Here is a 20,253-nt window from a genome sequence, read left to right as displayed (position 1 = left end):
TGTGTAGTGTTTTTACTATTGCACTTTATATAACATTTCTCCTACCGTGTAGCCATACAGGATGATGAACCAGTATTTTTACTTAAAGATGCAGTGCTACTCAAAGTTTTCATTTGTTCTGAAGCATATGATGTTTCATTCAGTTTCATTTGAAGCGTTCCTTCTGCCAGATAGTCACACAATACTATTAATGGATGTCATGGAAAAGTTAAAGGTTCAGATCATTCCTCTTTCCAAACTGCAGGAGAGTGAGAGGGAAATTAATAATATGCCCTTTGTCACAAAATAGATTTAATGTCCATTTTTCATCAGAATCAATGGCCCACTAACAATATCACAGGAATATGTGCCTTTGCAGGTGGCTTGTGTACAAAGTCTGCAATTTTGTGGGAATGCCCTTTTTCTAACTAGTAGCCAATCACAACTAGCACAGTAATAAAGATCCTTTAATGAATTATCTAATCATTAACTCTGCAACTCAGCATTTAGATGAGAATAGTTGATCAGGAAACATGTTAATGTAAATCGGCAATACACTGTTCACTTCTGTCACCATTGTGAATGTTCACATCCTTTGTGACTGTGACAAAGGTAAACTATCTCTCCTCTTCCTCCTGGATCTGTCTGCAACCTTTGACACGGTTGACCACGCCGTCCATTTCCAATGCCTCTCCACCATCGTCCAGCTAGCTGGGACTGCACGCGCCTGGTTCTATTCTTATCTATCTAATCGTAGCCAGAAAATCTTCTGCAATGGCTTCACCTCTCACTCCCGCATCATTACCTCTGGTGTCCCCCAAGGATCTATCCTTGGCCCCCTCCTATTTCTCATCTATATGCTGTCCCTTGGCGATATCATCCAAAAGCACGGAGTCAGTTTCCACATGTACGCTGATGACACCCAACCCTACTTCTCCACCACTTCTACCGACCCCTCCATGGTCTTTAAATTGTCAGACTGCTTGTCCAACATCCAGCGAGGCGTCCGGGGAGTTCATGGAGGCGGGAGTTCGTTGCTGTGGTGGCTGATCGAGGAGCCAGAGGCCTATAAAGGCCTGTGAGCAAGGAGTTCGTAGAGGCAGTAGTTTGTTAGTGAGGTGGGAGATCGAGGAGCCAGAGGCCTATGAAGGCCCATGAGCGAGGAGTCCGGGGAGTTTGTAGAGACGGGAGTTCGTTGGTGAGGCGGGAGATCGAGGAGCCAGAGCCCTATAAAGGCCCGTGAACGAGGAGTCTGGGGAGTTCATGGAGGCAGGAGTTCATTGGTGAGGCCTACCGGTGCAGCTGCAGCAGGGAGGCAAAAAAGAAGTAGAAAGAAACCGAAAGGTGACATCATAGCCAAGGGGGTTAGTGATTGTTCAGTAGTTTTTCTTTCTCTTCTTTATCAGTAAGTAACATTTTAACATTGTTGCACAATTAGGTTAATCTAAGGGTTAAGTCATGGCAGGAGTGCTCAGACACGTGTTATGCTCCTCCTGTACTATGTGGGAAGTCAGGGACGCTTCCGGTGTCCTTGATGACTAAGAGTGCGGGAAGTGCATCCGCCTGCAGATCCTGACGGACTGCATTGCGGAACTGGAGCTGCGGGTGGATTCACCCTGGAGCATGCACGATACTGAGAATAATGTGAATTTAGTAAGTTGACCTTACCGCTGGTAAAGGGTCCACAGCCAGATAGGGAATGGAAGACCAACAGGAAGAGCAGTGCAAGGAGGGTAGTGCAGGGATCCCCTGCGGTCAACCCCCTGCAAAACAGATACTCCGCTTTGAGTACTGTTGAGGGGGATGACTCATCAGGGGAGAGCAGCAGCAGCCAAGTTCATGGCACTGTGGCTGGCTCTGCTGCACAGGAGGGCAGGAAAAAGAGTGGGAGAGCGATAGTGATAGGGGATTCTATTTTAAGAGCAATAGATAGGCGTTTCTGCAGCCGCAACCGAGACTCCAGGATGGTATGTTGCCTCCCTGGTGCAAGGGTCAAGGATGTCTCGAAGCGGGTGCAGGATATTCTGAAAAGGGAGGATGACCAGCCAGTTGTCGTGGTGCATATAGGTATCAACGATATAGGTAAAAAAAAACGGGATTAAGTCCTACGAGACGAGGGAGCTAGGAGTTAAATTAAAGAGCAGGACCTCAAAAGTAGTCATCTCAGGATTGCTACCAGTGCCACGTGCTGGTCAGAGTAGGAATCGCAGGATAGCTCAGATGAATACGTGGCTTGAGCAGTGGTGCAGAAGGGAGGGATACAAATTCCTGGGGCATTGGAACCGGTTCTGGGGGAGGTGGGACCAGTACAAACCGGACGGTCTTCACCTGGGCAGGACCAGAACCAATGTCCTAGGGGGAGTGTTTGCTAGTGCTGTTGGGGAGGAGTTATACTAATATGGCAGGGGGATGGGAACCTATGCAGGGAGACAGAGGGAAATAAAATGGAGTCAGAAGCAAAATATAGAAAGGAGAATAGTAAAAGTGGAGGGCAGAGAAACCCAAGGCAAAAAACAAAAAGGGCCACATTACAGCAAAATTCTAAAGGGGCAAAGTGTATTAAAAAGACAAGCCTGAAGGCTCTGTGCCTCAATGCGAGGAGTATTCAGAATAAGGTGGACGAATTAACTGCGCAGATAGCAGTTAACGGGTATGATATAATTGGCATCACGGAGACATGGCTCCAGGGTGACCAAGGCTGAGAACTCGACGTCGAAGGGTACTCAGCATTTAGGAAGGATAGACAGAAAGGAAAAGGAGGCGGGGTGGTGTTGCTGGTTAAAGTGGAAATTAATGCAATAGCAAGGAAGGACATTAGCTTGGATGATGTGGAATCGGTATGGGTGGAGCTACAGAATACCAAAGGGCAGAAAACGCTAGTGGGGGTTGTGTACAGACCGCCAAACAGTAGTAGTGAGGTTGGGGACAGCATCAAACAAGAAATTAGGGATGCGTGCAATAAAGGTACAGCAGTTATCATGAGCAACTTTAATCTACATATTGATTGGGCTAATCAAACTGGTAGCAATGCGGTGGAAGAGGATTTCCTGGAGTGTATTAGGGATGGTTTTCTAGACCAATATGTTGAGGAACCAACTAGAGGGCTGGCCATCCTAGACTGGGTGATATGTAATGAGAAAGAGCTAATTAGCAATCGTGTTGTGTGAGGCCCCTTGGGGAAGAGTGACCATAATATGGTAGAATTCTTTATTAAGGTGGAGAGTGACATTGTTAATTTGGAAACTAGGGTCCTGAACTGGAGGAAACGTAACTTCGACGGTATGAGGCGTGAATTGGCTAGAATAGACTGGCAAACGATACTTAAAGGGTTGATGGTGGATAAGCAATGGCAAACATTTAAAGATCACATGGATGAACTTCAGCAATTGTACATCCCTGTCTGGAGTAAAAATAAAACGGGGAAGGTGGCTCAACCGTGGCTAACAAGGGAAATTAAGGATAGTGTTAAATCCAAGGAAGGGGCATATAAATTGACCAGAAAAAGCAGCAAACCTGAGGACTGGGAGAATTTTAGAATTCAACAGAGGAAGACTAAGGGTTTATTAAGAGGGGGAAAATAGAGTACGAGAGGAAGCTTGCAGGGAACATAAAAACTGACTGCAAAAGCTTCTATAAATATGTGAAGAGAAAAAGATTAGTGAAGACAAACGTAGATCCCTTGCAGTCGGATTCAGGTGAATTTATAATGGGGAACAAAGAAATGGCAGACTAATTGAACAAATACTTCGGTTCTGTCTTCACGAAGAAAGACACAAATAACCTTCCGATTGTACTAGGGGACAGTAGGTCTAGTGAGAAGGAGGAACTGAAGGATATCCTTATTAGGCAGGAAATTGTGTTAGGGAAATTGATGGGATTGAAGGCCGATAAATCCCTGGGGCCTGATAGTCTGCATCCCAGAGTACTTAAGAAAGTGGCCCTAGAAATAGTTGATGCATTGGTGATCATTTTCCAACAGTCTATCGACTCTGGATCAGTTCCTATGGACTGGAGAGTAGCTTATGTAACACCACTTTTTAAAAAAGGAGGGAGAGAGAAAACGGGTAATTATAGACCGGTTAGCCTGACATCAGTAGTGGGGAAAATGTTAGAATCAATCATTAAGGATGAAATAGCAACGCATTTGGAAAGCAGTGACAGGATTGGACCAAGTCAGCATGGATTTATGAAAGGGAAACCATGCTTGACGAATCTACTGGAATTTTTTGAGGATGTAACTAGCAGAGTGGACAAGGGAGAAACAGTGAATGTGGTGTATTTGGATTTTCAAAAGGCTTTTGACAAGGTCCCGCACAAGAGATTGGTGTGCAAAATCAAAGCACATGATATTGGGGGTAACGTACTGACGTGGATAGAGAACTGGTTGGCAGACAGGGAGCAGAGAGTCGGGATAAACGGGTCCTTTTCAGAATGGCAGACACTGACTAGTGGAGTGCCGCAGGGCTCAGTGCTGGGACCCCAGCTCTTTACAATATACATTAACGATTTAGATGAAGGAATTGAGTGTAATATCTCCACGTTTGCAGATGACACTAAACTGGGTGGCGGTGTGAGCTGTGAGGAGGATGCTAAGAGGCTGCAGGGTGACTTGGACATGTTAGGTGAGTGGGCAAATGCATGGCAGATGCAGTACAATATGTATAAATGTGAGGTTATCCATTTTGGGGGCAAAAACACAAAGGCAGAATATTATCTGGATGGAGGCAGATTAGGAAAAGGGGAGGTGCAACGAGACCTGGGTGTCATGGTTCATCAGTCACTGAAAGTGGGCATGCAGGTACAGCAGGCGGTGAAGGCGGCAAATGGTATGTTGGCCTTCATAGCTAGGGAATTTGAGTATAGGAGCAGGGAGGTCTTACTGCAGTTGTACAGGGCCTTAGTGAGGCCTCATCTGGCATATTGTGTTCAGTTTTGGTCTCCTAATCTGAGGAAGGACGTTCTTGCTATTGAGGGAGTGCAACGAAGATTCAGCAGACTGATTCCAGGGATGGCTGGACTGTCATATGAGGATAGAATTGATCAACTGGGCCTTTATTCACTGGAGTTTAGAAGGATGAGAGGGGATCTCATAGAAACGTATAAGATTCTGACGGGACTGGACAGGTTAGATGCGGGAAGAAGGTTCCCGATGTTGGGGAAGTCCAGAACCAGGGGACATAGTCTTAGGATAAGGGGTAGGCCATTTAGGACTGAGATGAGGAGAAACTTCTTCACTCAGAGAGTTGTTAACCTATGGAATTTCCTGCCGCAGAGAGTTGTTGATGCCAGTTCATTGGATATATTCAAGAGGGAGTTAAATATGGCCCTTATGGCTAAGGGGATCAAGGGGTATGGAGAGAAAGCAGAAAAGGGGTACTGAGGGAATGATCAGCGATGATATTAAATGGCGGTGCAGGCTTGAAGGGCCGAATAGCCTACTCCTGCACCTATTTTTTATGTTTCTATGAGCAGAACTTTTCTCCAATTAAATATTGGGAAGACCGAAGCAATTGTCTTTGGTCCCTGCCACAAACTATGTTCCCTAGCAACCGATTCCATCACTCTCCCTAACATCTATCTGAGGCGAAACCAGACTGTTCGCAACCTAAGCGTCGTATTTGACCATGAAATGAGCTTCCGGCCACATATTGGCGGCATAACTAAAACCGCCTATTTCCACCTCGTAACATTGCCTGTCTCAGCTCATCTGTTGCTGAAAGCTTCATCTATGCCTTTGTTATCTCTAGACTTGACTACTCCAATGCACTCCTGACTTGAGGTCATCCAAAACTCGGCAGCCCGTGTCCTAACTCACACCAGGTCCTGTTCACCCATCACCCCTGTGCTTGCTGACCTAAATTGGCGCTCGGTTAAGCAACTCCTCGATCAAACTTCTCATCCTTGTTTACAAATCCTTCCATGGCCTTACCTCTCCCTATCTCTGTAATCTCTTTCAGCCTCTCAACCCCACAAGATGTCTGCGCTCCTCAAATTCTGCCCTCGAGCATCCCTGATTATAACTGCTCAACCATTGGTGGCCGTGCCTTCAGCTGCTCGGGCTCTAAGCTCTGGAACTTCCTCTCTAAACCTCTCCATCTCTCTCCCTCTCTTTCCTCCTTTAAGGCACTCCTTAAAACCTACCTCTTTTGTCATAACTACTTCTCCTCATTGTCAAATTTATGTTTTGTCTTATAACACTGCTGTGACGCGCCTTGGGAAGTTTTACTACATTAAAGGTGCTATATAAATAGAAAATTGTTGTTGTTCAAGTTCATTAAGTTCACGAACACAAAGTTTGAGCTGGAGCAAGCACTTTTTAATTTTGAAGCTGAACGGAGCTCCATGAATTCTCCATTGGGGATAAACTACAGTTCTATCATGCTCCTTGGGTACAGAAGAACTTCAACAGGCAAAACTAAGCTATTTTTCTCACTTTTCACTGCTATTCATTAGCCCATTTTTGGAGGGATGGGAATAGTCAGATTAGCACAACAATGAATAGTCCATTAACAATACTAAAGTGCAAATGGATGACCGGAAAGAAATATCAGAGCACTTTTATTAAGCCTGTCAATTATATCATTCATTTCTGAAGCATAAAAGTCTGAAAATTATGCTTTAAAATATACGGAGACATCACCAGCAGTTACATTGTGAAAGTCGAGGCAAGAGTGTCCTAAAATAGAGAACACTGGGGGCATGTTTTCTTCTGTTCAGTTAACTAGAGAGGATAGTGTGCCTTCCAGTATTTTATGATGATTTCTGATTTTCAAATACTTAAAATAAAAAAATTAAACTGTCTTTGTTCAAATGAACAGCGTAAACATTGCGGAATTGTTATAGAGGGTACCACCATCAATATTAAGCACCAACCAGTTTATCTGGCTTCCATTGCAATGGTGAGTGAGATGAACAAATAGCCGCTGTATGTTCCTGTCGATCTTACTCTGTTCCCTGACAGAGGTTGCAAGATGGAACAAGACTGCTGATCTGGGAAGCAATGGTGATAGCTGCTTGAGGAGGTGCACTTTTCAATTCTTTTGTGCAATCTTTAAAGGCACCTTGCCTGAGATTCCTTTGAACATAAATAAAAAGTAAATGGTGCAATAGTAATATATATTTATAGGAATAGTAACACTTAAGGAGTTTAGTAAAACTCCTTAAAATGACAGTCGTCTCACATATGTTTCAACTTGTTCAATGTCTCTTATAAGAAGTAAAAACTGCAAATGCTGGAAGTCTTAAATTAAAACCGAGCATGCTGGGAATGCACAGCAGGTCAGTCAGCATTTATAAAGAGAAAAGACGGGTTATGATTTTACCCTTCACAGAATTAAAGATTGAAAGATTAACAGGAATTTTAGTGACACTAATTCTAATGTGTAATGTCTGTAAGCTTGTAGTGTTTGTAGCTCCACACTATGGATGTGGCCATATTGTGTACTGCAACTGCAGAGTTATAATAAACAGAACCAGGCAGATTCCGGAGGCTTCCAAGAGAGCTGCCTGCTATGTTAGAAGCCGTGTGCGCTGTGCTCTGTGAATATATCACATTTTGGCGGCGAGATGGGATTTTTCGGATGAATTAAAGCTTAAATTTTGTTGGGGAAGGATTCAGCCAGCAGACAGAGAGACTTTGGAAGTTTCTGTCTTTGGAAAAAAGCTACAAAATCTGAGGTAAAATACAGCACAAGGTGTGAATAGCTAGAGATTAAAATGGCAGGTGTAATTGGACATTTGGGGGAATATAGACCCGACCGGGAATGTTTTAAAGCGTATGTGGATCGGCTAGAAATGTACTTCACTGCAAATAACATAATCAAAGTTCCAGACAATGCAGTCCAGAACTGGGCTGTGTTGGAACATAAGAAAGCGACCTTCTTCTCGGAGGCAGGTCCGGCATTATACGCAACCCTTGTAAATCTGCTTGTGCCTGACGAGTCAAAGGACACAATGTTTAAAGAGATTTTAATAAAGCTGGAGCAGCACTATAACCCCAAACCGTTAGAAATTGCTGAAAGCTATAGTTTCGGGATTCGGAATCAAAAGGCTGATGAAAGTATCAGTGATTACATCGTAGTATTAAGAAAGCTATCAATGCACTATAATTTTGGAAACTTTCAAAACCGAGCAATACGGGATCGTTTTGTTTGTGGGGTGAAAAATGATGCAATCAGAATGAAGTCATTGACGATGGATGACTTGACTTTTGAGATTGCTTGTCAGACAGCGAGGTCTATGGGCATAGCCGAACAATATTCCTGAGAATTAAATAATGATTATGGACGTCAGTCAACCGAGGTAAGTCACTTGCAGGTTCAAAGTAAAAGACGGTGGGGGCCCAAAGTCCCAGAAACTGGAAATTCTAACAGAGCGTCGAAGTCGTGCTATAGGTGCCTGGGACAACACATTGCTCAAAGTTGTCCATACATGAAGGCAGAGTGTTTCTCATGCAAAAAGACTGGGCATCTTGTGAAGGCAAAACCAGCTTTTAAATCTATGAGTCCAGCGTTCAAAGCTATGAGTAGAAATCCCAAGAGACTACGTGGCATGGAAGAACAACAACAGGACGAGGAGATGTTAGAGTTACACGTCATCAGGAGTACGAGGTTAACGGCAGCGATTCAAAAAGCATCAAAATCCACATAGATGTTGCGGGATTCAAGATACCAATGGAAATTGACACGGGTGCATCTGTGAGTGTAGTACCGGAGTCGCTGTACCTCGACAAATTGCGTGATTTCCAACTGGAGAAATCCAAGATAGAGCTGCGAGGCTACTCGGGAGAGAAAATTCCTATGGTAGGTCATATCACCGTACCGGTAAAATATAAAGATCAATTTCAGAACTTGCCTCTAATAGTAGTGAAAGGAGACAAGTCTGCCTTACTAGGAAGAAATTGGTTGAGCTCACTGAAGCTGGATTGGAGTAAGATTTTCTGTGTGGAAGCGAGATTTTCATCAACGGATGAGCTTATCAAGAAGTATCCGAAGGTGTTCTGCGAAGTGGGCAGTCCGATCCAAGGCTTCAAGGCGAGTGTCAGGGTACAGAAGGACACTAGATCGGTTTACTACAAGTCACGTTCCGTACCATATGCACTCAAGGAGAAAGTTGAGCAAGAACTCAAAAGACTAGAGACTGAGAACATTATTTGTAAGATAGATCGATGTAATTGGGCTACACCCATTGTTGTTGTACCTAAGTCCGATGGTAAGGTAAGATTGTGTGGTGATTATAAAGTAACTGTAAACCAGGTTCTAGAGGGTAATGTCCCCAATACATTGCTGAATATAGAAGATTTGTTCACAAAACTGGATCTTACGAATGACTACTTACAGCTTGAACTAGATGAGGAGTCCAAGTCATGTTTGACTATAAATACTCATCTAGGCTTATATCAATTTAATAGGCTACCGTTTGGAGTGTCTTCCCTCCCTGCCATATTCCAAGGGGTGATGAACCAGATTTTGCAAGGTATTGAAGGAGTAGTATGTTATTTGGATGACATAGTAATTTCAGCACCAAATAGGCAAATTCATAATAACATATTGAATGAAGTCCTCAAACGGCTAGAGAAGCACAGAGTATGAGTGTCTGCTCGTAAGTGTGAGTTATTTAAAAACTCAGTGGAGTACTTAGGGTACAGAAGAGACAAAGATGGTTTACATCCAACCATGGAAAAATTGGATGCAATTAGAAATGCACCCACTCCCAGGAATATCACTGAACTTCGTTCATTCTTGGGTCTTTTGAACTATTATGGGAAGTTCCTACCAAATTTGGCTACAGTATTATATCCCCTGAATGAACTATTGAAAAAACAGATCCATTGGAAGTGGTCAAAAGAATGCGATACAGCATTCAAGGAGTGTATAAGCAAATTGGTAGAGAGCACCATGTTAGTTCACTGTGACATATCTAAGGAGATTAAGCTAGCATGTGATGCCTCTCCGTATGGAGTTGGGGCAATAATCTCTCATGTATCATGTAGTGGGGAGGAGAGACCAATTGCTTTTGCTTCACGCGCTCTGTGCCGGTGAGAGCAATTATGCACAAATTGAAAGGGAAGCTTTGGCATTAATTTTTGGGGTCAAGAAGTTTCATAAATACTTGTATGGTCGTAAGTTTACCATCGTTATGGACCATAAGCCCCTAACAGCAATCCTCCATCCAAAGTCCCCAGTTCCAACATTAGCTGCAGCCCGAATGCAGAGATGGGCTTTGATTTTGTCAGCATATACATATGATATTGAATACAGACGATCAGCTGATCACAGTAATGGTGATGCAATGTCTAGATTGCCTTCCCCATCGCAAGTTACACCCGAAAGGGAAGAAGTGTTTTATTTTTCATACATTGATGAACTGCCGGTCACAGCTGAAGAGATTGGTAGAGCAACCAAACATGACCCAGTGATGTCAAAGGTGTATGAGTATATTGCAAATGGATGGCCAAACCACGTAACAGACAAAGATACACATCCATTCTTCATTCGTAGGCATGAATTATCTGTCAATAAAGATTGTATCATGTGGGGTGCAAGAGTGGTTATACCAAATAAATTCAGGTCCAAATTATTAGGAGACCTCCATGACCAGCACTTGGGAATGTGCTTGACCAAGAGTTTTGCATGCAGTTATTTATGGTGGCCAGGTCTTGATAAAGATATAGAGTATATCGTGAGTCAGTGCACGACATATCAATCGGTAAGCAAATAACCACCACCAGTACCATTACAGCCATGGAAATGGCCTCCCAGGGTGTAGCAAAGGCTACATATTGATTTTGCTGAGTTAGAAGGACAACAATTGTTCATTGTGATTGATAGCCATTCGAAGTGGGTTGAGGTTTTTCCAATGTGGAAAATAACAACAAATCAAGGAAATTCCGTGGAGGAAAACGTTCCTCAGGATGAGCCTCGAATGAGTTTAGATTTGACACCATGTTTGGAAGGTTCTGTTCGAGAGCGAAGGTATCCTCTTCTCAACAGAAAACAAGTGGTAAAGTTAAATTTGTAAATCTGGAAAAAAAAGTAAGTTTATATCCTGTGTTATGTATAAACATGAAAGTTATGTATGATGTTTGTTATAATAACTTCTTCATTAAGGAGGGAGAAGTATAATGTCTGTAAGCTTGTAGTGTTTGTAGCTCCACACTGTGGATGTGGATGTATTGTGTACTACAACTGCAGAGTTATAATAAACAGAACCAGGCAGATTCCGGAGGCTTCTGAGAGCGCTGCCTGCCATGTTAGGAGCTGCCTGCCATGTGCTCTGTGAATATATCATATAATGAAGGTTACACATCCAAAACATCATAACCTGCCTTTATTCTTTAGCAATGCTGACTGACGAGATGTTTTATTTTATCATGAAAGAAAATTTCCATTATTTTGGCCCCAAAATGATGTCAGCAAAAAAATTTGTGCTGACCATTGTGGACAATTTGAATAGCACATAGATTATTGTTTTGCACTCCACTGTGAAGAAAATGGAACATTCAAATCATGTTTTAAGTGGTGCAAAACTGCTATTGAAATGTACTAAAGAGTTTTTTTTAAACTAAGTAATTGAATCAATATGCTAAAATGCAGCCTCTGTTGAATTATAATCAACCATCTGATCAAAGATTCTTGTCTCTCTTCAGACTCACACCATGTTCTCCCTCTTGGGACTTAACCATGCTTACGTCACCAGCATTGGAAAGCTAATAGGAGTGGTAGCTCTTAAAGAGGTGAGATGTTCTACATTTTATTGGCAACATAAAGTTGAGAGTCTGCAGTAAAGGCTGCAGACAGGATTCCTGTCTAAACCCCATTCAGTCGGAAAATGTAAGATGCAGACTTGTTCTCTTGTTCCCCACATTTCATGATCCCAGCTGTTCTGTTATGTGTAGAATGGAGGGCAGGAGCAGGAAATGGAGAAGGCAAAATAGTCAGGCCAGGAATACCCTCTTGGAGAACAGATAAGACCACCTTCCAAATGGACTTTATTTCCACCTCCCTTAGTCGCATTGTCAAAAAGAAGATGGATTCATTCATCTATAGACCTAACTCAGAGACTGACATTCCACAGTGGTAACTCCTGTCACCACCAAGCAGAGACAGCACAATTAATAGTGACATCCTACTTATCACCAAGGCTAAAGTTGGCCCATAGCATGTGTTACAAATTCAGTTCTTCCGTAGATACCTTCTTGGGTTCAGTGGAGTCAGTTGCATCCATAAGTGGTCTGTGCATCTTTTATGGGAGTTGACTGACACTGTACTATACCTACTTGTATGGTAGCACAACCTAGAGAACTAACAATTGAACTCCCTCATGACCGATATCTATGTTCTTTGCACGTGTGTTTATTCAATCTCTCCGAAAGTTGACCAAGTTAACACTAGGTGAGGCAAAGATTGGTACAGACCGTTGAGCTGCTTTATTCAGTAAGCCGAGACACATGGAGCAACAAACTACATTTTACTGCCTGATTGACTGCAATTCTTATTTCAAATGCCAGTTTGCCATCTTGGGTGTTAAAGATTCACAGTCAGGAATCGATCATTGCCATTTCAACGTACTAGGTGCAGGGTATTTATCATCTATTTGAACAAGCGAACGAATTGCTTATTGTTGGATCTCTGGAAAAACAACTTCTGATTAGCATATTAACTACCTTTTATCTGACTTTGGACTCATAATCCAGCATGGGGCTATCCTGAGAAGGTAACATCTTTAAAGCAACCTTTAAATCAAAACACATTTTAACATAACTCCCATCTGGATCAATTTTGTGAAATGATGCCCAAACTGCTAAAATGTAGCAATGTGTAATTCTGAAAGATGGCCTATAAGGAGAATGCAGACTAGCATTTGCTAGTGTTTTTGTAAATTCTGAAGCAGGCAAAAATGGGAAATAGTACAAAAGTATCTAACTGGAGCAATACAGCACATCACACTGTGTATATTAAAAGATTATTTTGTGAGATGTAACTCCCACGGTGGAGCCATCCTAGGTGGCACTGCAGTCAGATACAAAGCTATAACACCACAGGGTTGATTTTGCATCCACCCTGCCATCTAGCGAAGCTCCATACTGGGAGTTGGGCTTTGCAAAATTGTACAATTGATAGGTGAGTTTGTTGGCAGCAAGAATAAATTCAACCCAGAAAATAAAAGCAGCTGTCGTGGACTTTATGTTAATCATTTTCAGGATTATTAGCAACCCTAACTGGACTAATATTCTTGGCACAGTATTATTAACAAAGGTAACAAAATGTTAGAAAATTCCACACACAATGTGTGACCAGTTCCCTCAGTAAAATGCCTGCTCAAACATCTTATTTAAACATTAAGGGGCCAAAAGTTCCTCAGCCATTATGGTGGATTGCTGCTGTAACTCCAGCGGGAATCCACTGGAATGGCTACAAACACCACTGGGACAAATGTATGTCAGGTCCCAGCATTACATGGAGATTTCTGTGGAGCCTTGTAAAGAGCCCAGCCTCCGTCCATCCCTTACAAGGCCAGTGATACTAAGGTACAGAGGGGGCAGCGCCAGTGGTGGGGACCCCAACCTAGTCCCAGAAGGATGAGATGTACTGACCACATGGACGGTGAAGTGGCATCCACATTGGGAATCCAAGCCTGCGACATGGCTTGAACCCCAGGAGATGAAGTCAATTTAAAAAAAAATGTTTTAGAACACCTTGGCAATGGGATCCTATGGGGGCACAGTCTCACAATTCCAGAAGGAGCTCTCAAAAGGCTCCCCAGGCAGCAGAGGCACGTTTTCTGGCATTCTGGGCCAGATGGGTGCCTAAGATTCACCCACAATGGTGCTGGTGCCCATCTGGCCAAAGCTGATTAGATGTAAAGTTAATACTTGAATGTCCCTTGTTATGTCACAAATAAAGCAATGTGACTGAGTACTGTAGACTTCAGTAAGTGTGACCTTAGTCTCTTTATACTGACTCTAGAGTGCTAGAGTATTGCGTGCAGTTTTGGTCACCTTATTAAGGAAGGATATACTAGCTTTGGAGTGGGTACAGAGACGATTCACTAGGCTGATTCCGGAGATGAGAGGGTTACCTTATGATGATAGTTTGGGTAGACTGGGTCTTTACTCATTGGAGTTCAGAAGGATGAGGGGTGATCTTATAGAAACAGGGAGACCTGCTTATATGCTGTGCTCCCAAGGCTGGGACCCCTTGGGACTCCAACAGATGCGCCCTCTGGTAGCGGTAGAGTGCTGGTTACAAGATGTTGCATACATAACATCCTTGAAGTATTAAGAATTAATATTTTAATTGACATCAAAAATTATTTTGGTATTGTTTTTCATGAAGTCTAAAATCCCTATAAGAATATAAGAAAAGGAGCAGGAGTAGGCCATTTGGCCTTTAAAGCCCGCACCACCATTCAATAAGATCATGGCTGATCTTCTACCTCAACTCCACCTTCCTTTGCAATCCCCATGGTCCCTTAATATTCAAAAATCTATCGATCTTGGTCTTGAATATACTCAACGACTGAGCATCCACAGCCCCCTGGGGTAGAGAATTCCAAAGATTTACCACCCTCTGAGTGAAGAAATGTCTCCTCACTTCAGTCCTAAATGGCCAACTCCTTATTCTGAGACTATGACCTGTAGTTTCAGACTCTTCAGCCAGGGGAAATAATCTCTCACCATCTACCCTGTCAAGCCCTAAAAATGTTATACATTTCAATGAGACCACTTCTCATTCTTCTAAACTCCAGAGGATATAGGCCCATTCTACTGAATCTCTCCTTATAGGTCAGTCCTTTCATCCCAGGAATTAATCTAGTGAACCTTCATTGCACCCTCTCAAAGGCAATATATCCTTCCTTAGGTAAGGAGACCAAAGCTGTACAAGTACTCCAGGTGTGGTCTCGTCAAAGCCCTATAGAATTGCAGCAAGACATCCTTACTCTTGTACTCCAACCCCCTTGCAATAAAGGCTAACATGCCATTTGGCTCCCTAATTGCTTGCTGTATCTGCATGTTAACTTTCAGTGATTCATGTACAAGGACACCCAAGTCCCTCTGAATACCAACATTTCCCAATCTCTCACCATTTAAAAACGATTCTATTTTTCCTACCAAAGTGCAAAACTTCACATTTCTCATGATATTCCACCTGCCATGTTCTTGCCCACTCACTCAACCAGGTTTATATTTTTTTTCAACCTCTTTGGGGCCTTCTCAAAACTTAGTTTCCCACCTAGCTTTGTATCATCAGCAAACTTGGATACATTACACTCGGTCCCCTCATCTAAGTCATTGATATAGATTATAAATAGCCGAGGCCCAAGCACTCATCCTTGTGGTATCCCACTAATTATAGCCTGCCAACCCGACAATGTCCCGTTTATTCCTACTCTGTTTTCTGTCTGTTAACTAATTTTCAATCCATGCTAATATATTACCCTCAATCCCATGAACCCAAATTTTGTGAAATAACCTCTTCTGTGGCATCTTATCGAATGCTTTTTGAAAATCCAACTGGTTCCCCCATACTTACCCTGTTAGTTACAACCTTAAAAAACAGATTTGTCAAACACGATGTCTCTTTCATAAATTCGTGTTGACTCTGCCCAATCATATTATGATTATCTAAGTGCCCTTTTAATATGTCCCTAATAATAGATTCTAGCATTTTCCCTATTACGGATGTCAGCCTAACTGGCTTGTCGTTCCCCGTTTTCTTTCTCCCTCCTTTCTTGAATAGCGGTGTTACATTTGCTACCTTCCAATCCGTGGGAACCATTCTAGAATCAATGGAATTTTGGAAGATGATAACCAATGCATCCACTATCTCTGTAGTCATCTCTTTTAAAACCCTAGAATGTAGGCCATCAGCTCCTGGGGATTTGTCGGCTTTTAGTCCCATTAATTACTCCAGTACTATTTCTTTACTAATACTAATTTCTTTAAGTGCCTCATTCTCACTACACTCTTGGCTCCCCACCATTTCTGAATCTTTTTTGTGCCTTCTTCCATGAAGACAGACACAAAATATTTGTTTAATGTCTGTCATTTCCTTATTCCCCATTATAATTTCTCCTGTCTCTGCCTGTAAGGAACCTATGTTTACTTTCACTAACATTTTCCTTTTTTTTAACCGAGAGAAGCTTTTACGATCTGTTTTTATGTCTCTTGCTAGTTTACTCTATTTTCTCTATCTATTGCTTGGTCATCCTTTGTTGAGTTCTAAAATCCTCCCAATCCTCAGGCTTACTATTCTTTTTTGCAACATTACAAACCTCGTCCTTTAGTCTTATACTATCTTTAACTTCTCTTGTTAGCCATAGAACAGGAATGTCACTTGCACATTAGACATTGCATGAGAAAAAATTATATCAAGAAACGAAACTGCTAAGTACCAGATCACTTAATACATGCAACAATGCTCAAGATTATTTCTCATGATATTAGGTTTAATTTTCCAAATGCGTGCTTCTGGGACAGAGCCTGGCCTATTGGAGCGTATATTAGCAAATTGTGTACACACAACCCGCAGTCTTCATAACTCACAAATGACTGTTGTCCCTATTACTTATATTCTCATTATTTCCTATTATTCTCATCTATTTAGTAAAGATGTATGTGTGCCCATTATTAATTAAATTATTAGATTAGATGATTGTTTTGTGAAGAAAGCTTTCAATTCTCTTTGTTTCAATTAATTTTAGCTGAGAAAAGCCATCGAGGGGTCGGTCACGTCGAAAGGAGTGAAGATGAGGCCGCCATTGGCTAGTTTCAGGGAAAGTGCCAACAGCAGCAGTGAATCCGACACCACAGAGATTCACAAACTGTGGGACAGAAGGGAGAGCCTTACAATTCCCCGTGAATCCAGTCCATCAGACACAGATGACAAATCACACTGAACAAGCCTTGCGAGGAACAAATTGCCTCAGTATAACTGCACTATTCACACTTAATGCACTTGATTTTGGATGAGGAAATGAAATCTTTCTTTCAGCTGTTGTGAGAAGTTTTGGGAATTGTATGATGCACTTCTAAACACTAGAGTAATTTGAAGTTGTAAAACCTTAAAAGCACTGATTATACATTTTGTTGACAAGCTTCTAGAGCTTTTCTGGTCATCATATGTTAACAAACATCTTTTTTTCAAAATAGTATGAAGCCTAATCTTTAAATTGATAAGTTAATGTCCAAAAATAAATACGTGAATTTTTGAGTTTGGAAATGCAATAGTTGACAAAATGATTTCACTTCCACAAGGAATTAATATGTAGAACTATTTCTTCGCAATTTACATCCATATCCATATTCAGTTTGTACCAGTGTTTACAAAGCAAGCTTGTATAATGTGGGATGATGGCAGAAGCACTCAGAAACTTATTTTGAATTTAAGCATGTCTGGAAAGTTAGTAAAATGTGGTAATATGCTGTGTTGCTGAAGTGATGTATGAAGCTAATTCCTGTACTGTACTGTTCGACCTACACTATACATTCTCGTGTACCAGTGAAATAGGCTCATAGCACGAGCTGTATTAATGTGCAATGTTTTTGTTTGCATAGAAACGCACACCAGTCGGGTCCAGAATATTATTTGAATGCAAGCAGCTAATTTGCAAGAAATGTTGTATTCTTATCACAGTTGTAAAACACACAGATCGCTCTGTCTAATAATGTAATGAAGACCATTATTTTTTCAGGGGTTTTATATATATGGTCTTGTTTGCCTACCAGTTACTAAATTCTACTACTGAAACTCAATCTGGTTGCTGTTTGTGTGGCAGCCAATGGTTTGGCAAAGCTCCTACCGATCCCAAAACATTCCCATTGTAAGTTCTGCTCTGAATTACAGAGTGCATATTTCAAGGAGCAAAGTGCCACAGTCGTGGCAGCAGGTCTGTTTAAACGCTAATACCTCATAATGTGCTGTGTACCCAGGGGATGAATCGTTGGCTGTGGAATCTAGCTATCAGCTTATTTTAAGCCCTTACTAGTAAAATATTCATTTTATTTAAAATCCAGAAAATCTCTAAATAATGGGAATGATTGGCAAATGTATATTGGAATTCTATTCTTGGGCTGGTGATGTGTACACCCAAAGCCTAGTGTACACCCAGTATGACAGCCAGTATTGGTAGATGTACTTTGATTTTTCACGGACCAATTTTAATGTGATGTGTTGTCATTTCTACAGTTCAGTCTTTCTAGTGCAGAAATATATTCATATTCACTGTACAGAGATTTTCATATTTTTACATTTTAGTGCCTCTAACATATAGAGTAATAAAGTACAACAAACAACAAATTATATTGAAATCCAAACTTATTGTCAGACTAATGGGTAAATATGAAACTATCAAAGGCCATTTTCATCAGCCTCATTGGATTTGTTTTATCCAGTTCAGCTGATAATCATGACCTATACATAAACCAGAGAGGTTACTTAACATAACTAGGATCAGCTCAAGTCCAGCTTCCGATCAAAAATGACTCATGATAAATTGCTTTAGATCAAAGATTTTAGACTCAAATGTTAGTCCAGTGTCATTTATGTTCAAAATCTTTATTTTTAATTGGCTTTCTCCCAACACTTTTAGCTGCTGCTCAGAGCAGAAGACCAGTCCAGTTTCCATAAGCAGACCAAGTCTCCTAGAAATAAAAACATGCATCCTTTTCCTTGCTGTGATTGGGATAGCATGCTACAGGACTAACAGTTGCCCCTTCATTATATACCAGTGGTTGGTTCTGCAAGAGGTGATAGATACCATACTATCAGTGCTCAAGCTAAATCTAATCATCAGATTTATTTACGAGTACAATAATAATCAGAAGCAGTAAGACAACCTATGAAACTGATGGTACAAACAATAAAGATAAAATCAGTCCATGTGGGACTAAAGCTATTAGTAGACGGGCAGATAATTTGCTAATTTTTGAATGAAACAGACTTTTGGATGCAATGCATACATAGATGAGGCGATTCCTAGGTCGACCACAGTGTTCAGCTTCACAAACAAACTGAATTAAAGTTGAGCAACTAAGCCTTTTTATCCCCCCAAATCTTTCTTGTTATAAGTATTAATATTGAGACATTAGGGTAAATTCTGCAGGGCAAAGCACACACATTCACAGGATGGGTGCATGAGCCACAAAATTGTTAAGTGACCTATCTCGGTCCACACTCCCATCCAATGAGGCTCTACACTGAAAGCGGAGTTTCAGTGAATTTACCCTATTCATTATCTTCCTCCCAAGAGTCTTTCTTATGGGTTAACTGTTAGAGATAATGAAATTGTCTGCTTCCCCAATCTGTGAACACACATACTTTAATATTTCAAAGAGAGAGCCAGTCTAGCCACCAAACAAACTTTGACCTAATTAGTTTATGAATGCAGGCCAAGGCACCAACAAAGTAGGCTAGACGACTCTCAGTAGAAGTATGGATGGTCACTTTTGTATATAAATGATCCCTTGACATTGAGACAAAGGGATATATCTGAACCCAATATCTAATGCATATTTATCTTGTCCATACAGTGAAAAAATATAATGTAGAAATCCTGTCATAGGTTAATCAAAACATTGTTTGAATAGGGAGTGTAGAGCAGAAAATTAAACTTTTGAACCTCAACCATTAAGATTTGTGTAACAAAATGTTCTCTATGAATTTTAATGGTTAAGTGAAGGTGTTAAAGGTGACTTCTTGCCATTGATGGGTTTTATCAAATTGCTGTATGAAGAACTATTAACTTTCACTGGGTGTCCTTAGCACATTTTGAAAGGGACTCTTGATGTATTTAACAAGTGAAGTAATGGCCATAGCGAGCAGTATGTTCGTTTTGCAGCAGCTTTTCATTTACAAACAAGAATTCACCTGAGGAGACTGAGGGCTCCACTGTAAGTACTGAATATTTGTGCAGTTTCTCAAACAATGCTGCAAAGAAGATGCACATTGCATTAGCAATCTACCTAAGCTCCACCTTTCTGTAACCAATCAGATATATTGCTGTTTCTTATATCCAAACCATTTATGGTACCCTGTAATATTTTTTTTTGAGAAAATTACGTTTTTTCCAATATTCAATGAGGACATCCTCTAAGTTTCTACCTCTTCCTATCCTTTTTATAATAATATAATTACACTAATTAGCATGTGTTCTGGGATAGTCATTTCTTATGAACTATCAACCTAAGCTCACATATTTTTAATAAGAGATTCTATAGATGTTTCTCAGTTATACAATTCAGACATTCTGTTAATTTTAAAAAATGCACCTTAT

The 20,253-nt window shown here is 41.2% G+C and overlaps 1 protein-coding gene across 1 annotated transcript in view; it reads left to right on the top strand.

Moving 5' to 3' along the window:
* LOC139265315 (chloride channel protein 2-like) overlaps positions 1–17,125 on the top strand; it is a 684,518-nt gene extending 667,393 nt beyond the window's left edge. Inside the window, exons 22-23 of the mRNA XM_070882282.1 lie at positions 11,627–11,713; positions 16,684–17,125. Of these exons, the coding sequence (XP_070738383.1) occupies positions 11,627–11,713; positions 16,684–16,878 (282 nt within the window). The 3' untranslated portion in view covers positions 16,879–17,125. The remainder of the gene's footprint in view (positions 1–11,626; positions 11,714–16,683) is intronic.
* The last annotated feature ends 3,128 nt before the right edge of the window (positions 17,126–20,253 follow it).

The sequence above is a fragment of the Pristiophorus japonicus genome, chromosome 6 (assembly GCF_044704955.1).
Source record: "Pristiophorus japonicus isolate sPriJap1 chromosome 6, sPriJap1.hap1, whole genome shotgun sequence".
Taxonomy (NCBI): domain Eukaryota; kingdom Metazoa; phylum Chordata; class Chondrichthyes; family Pristiophoridae; genus Pristiophorus; species Pristiophorus japonicus.
This window is presented reverse-complemented; position numbering and strand designations above follow the sequence as displayed.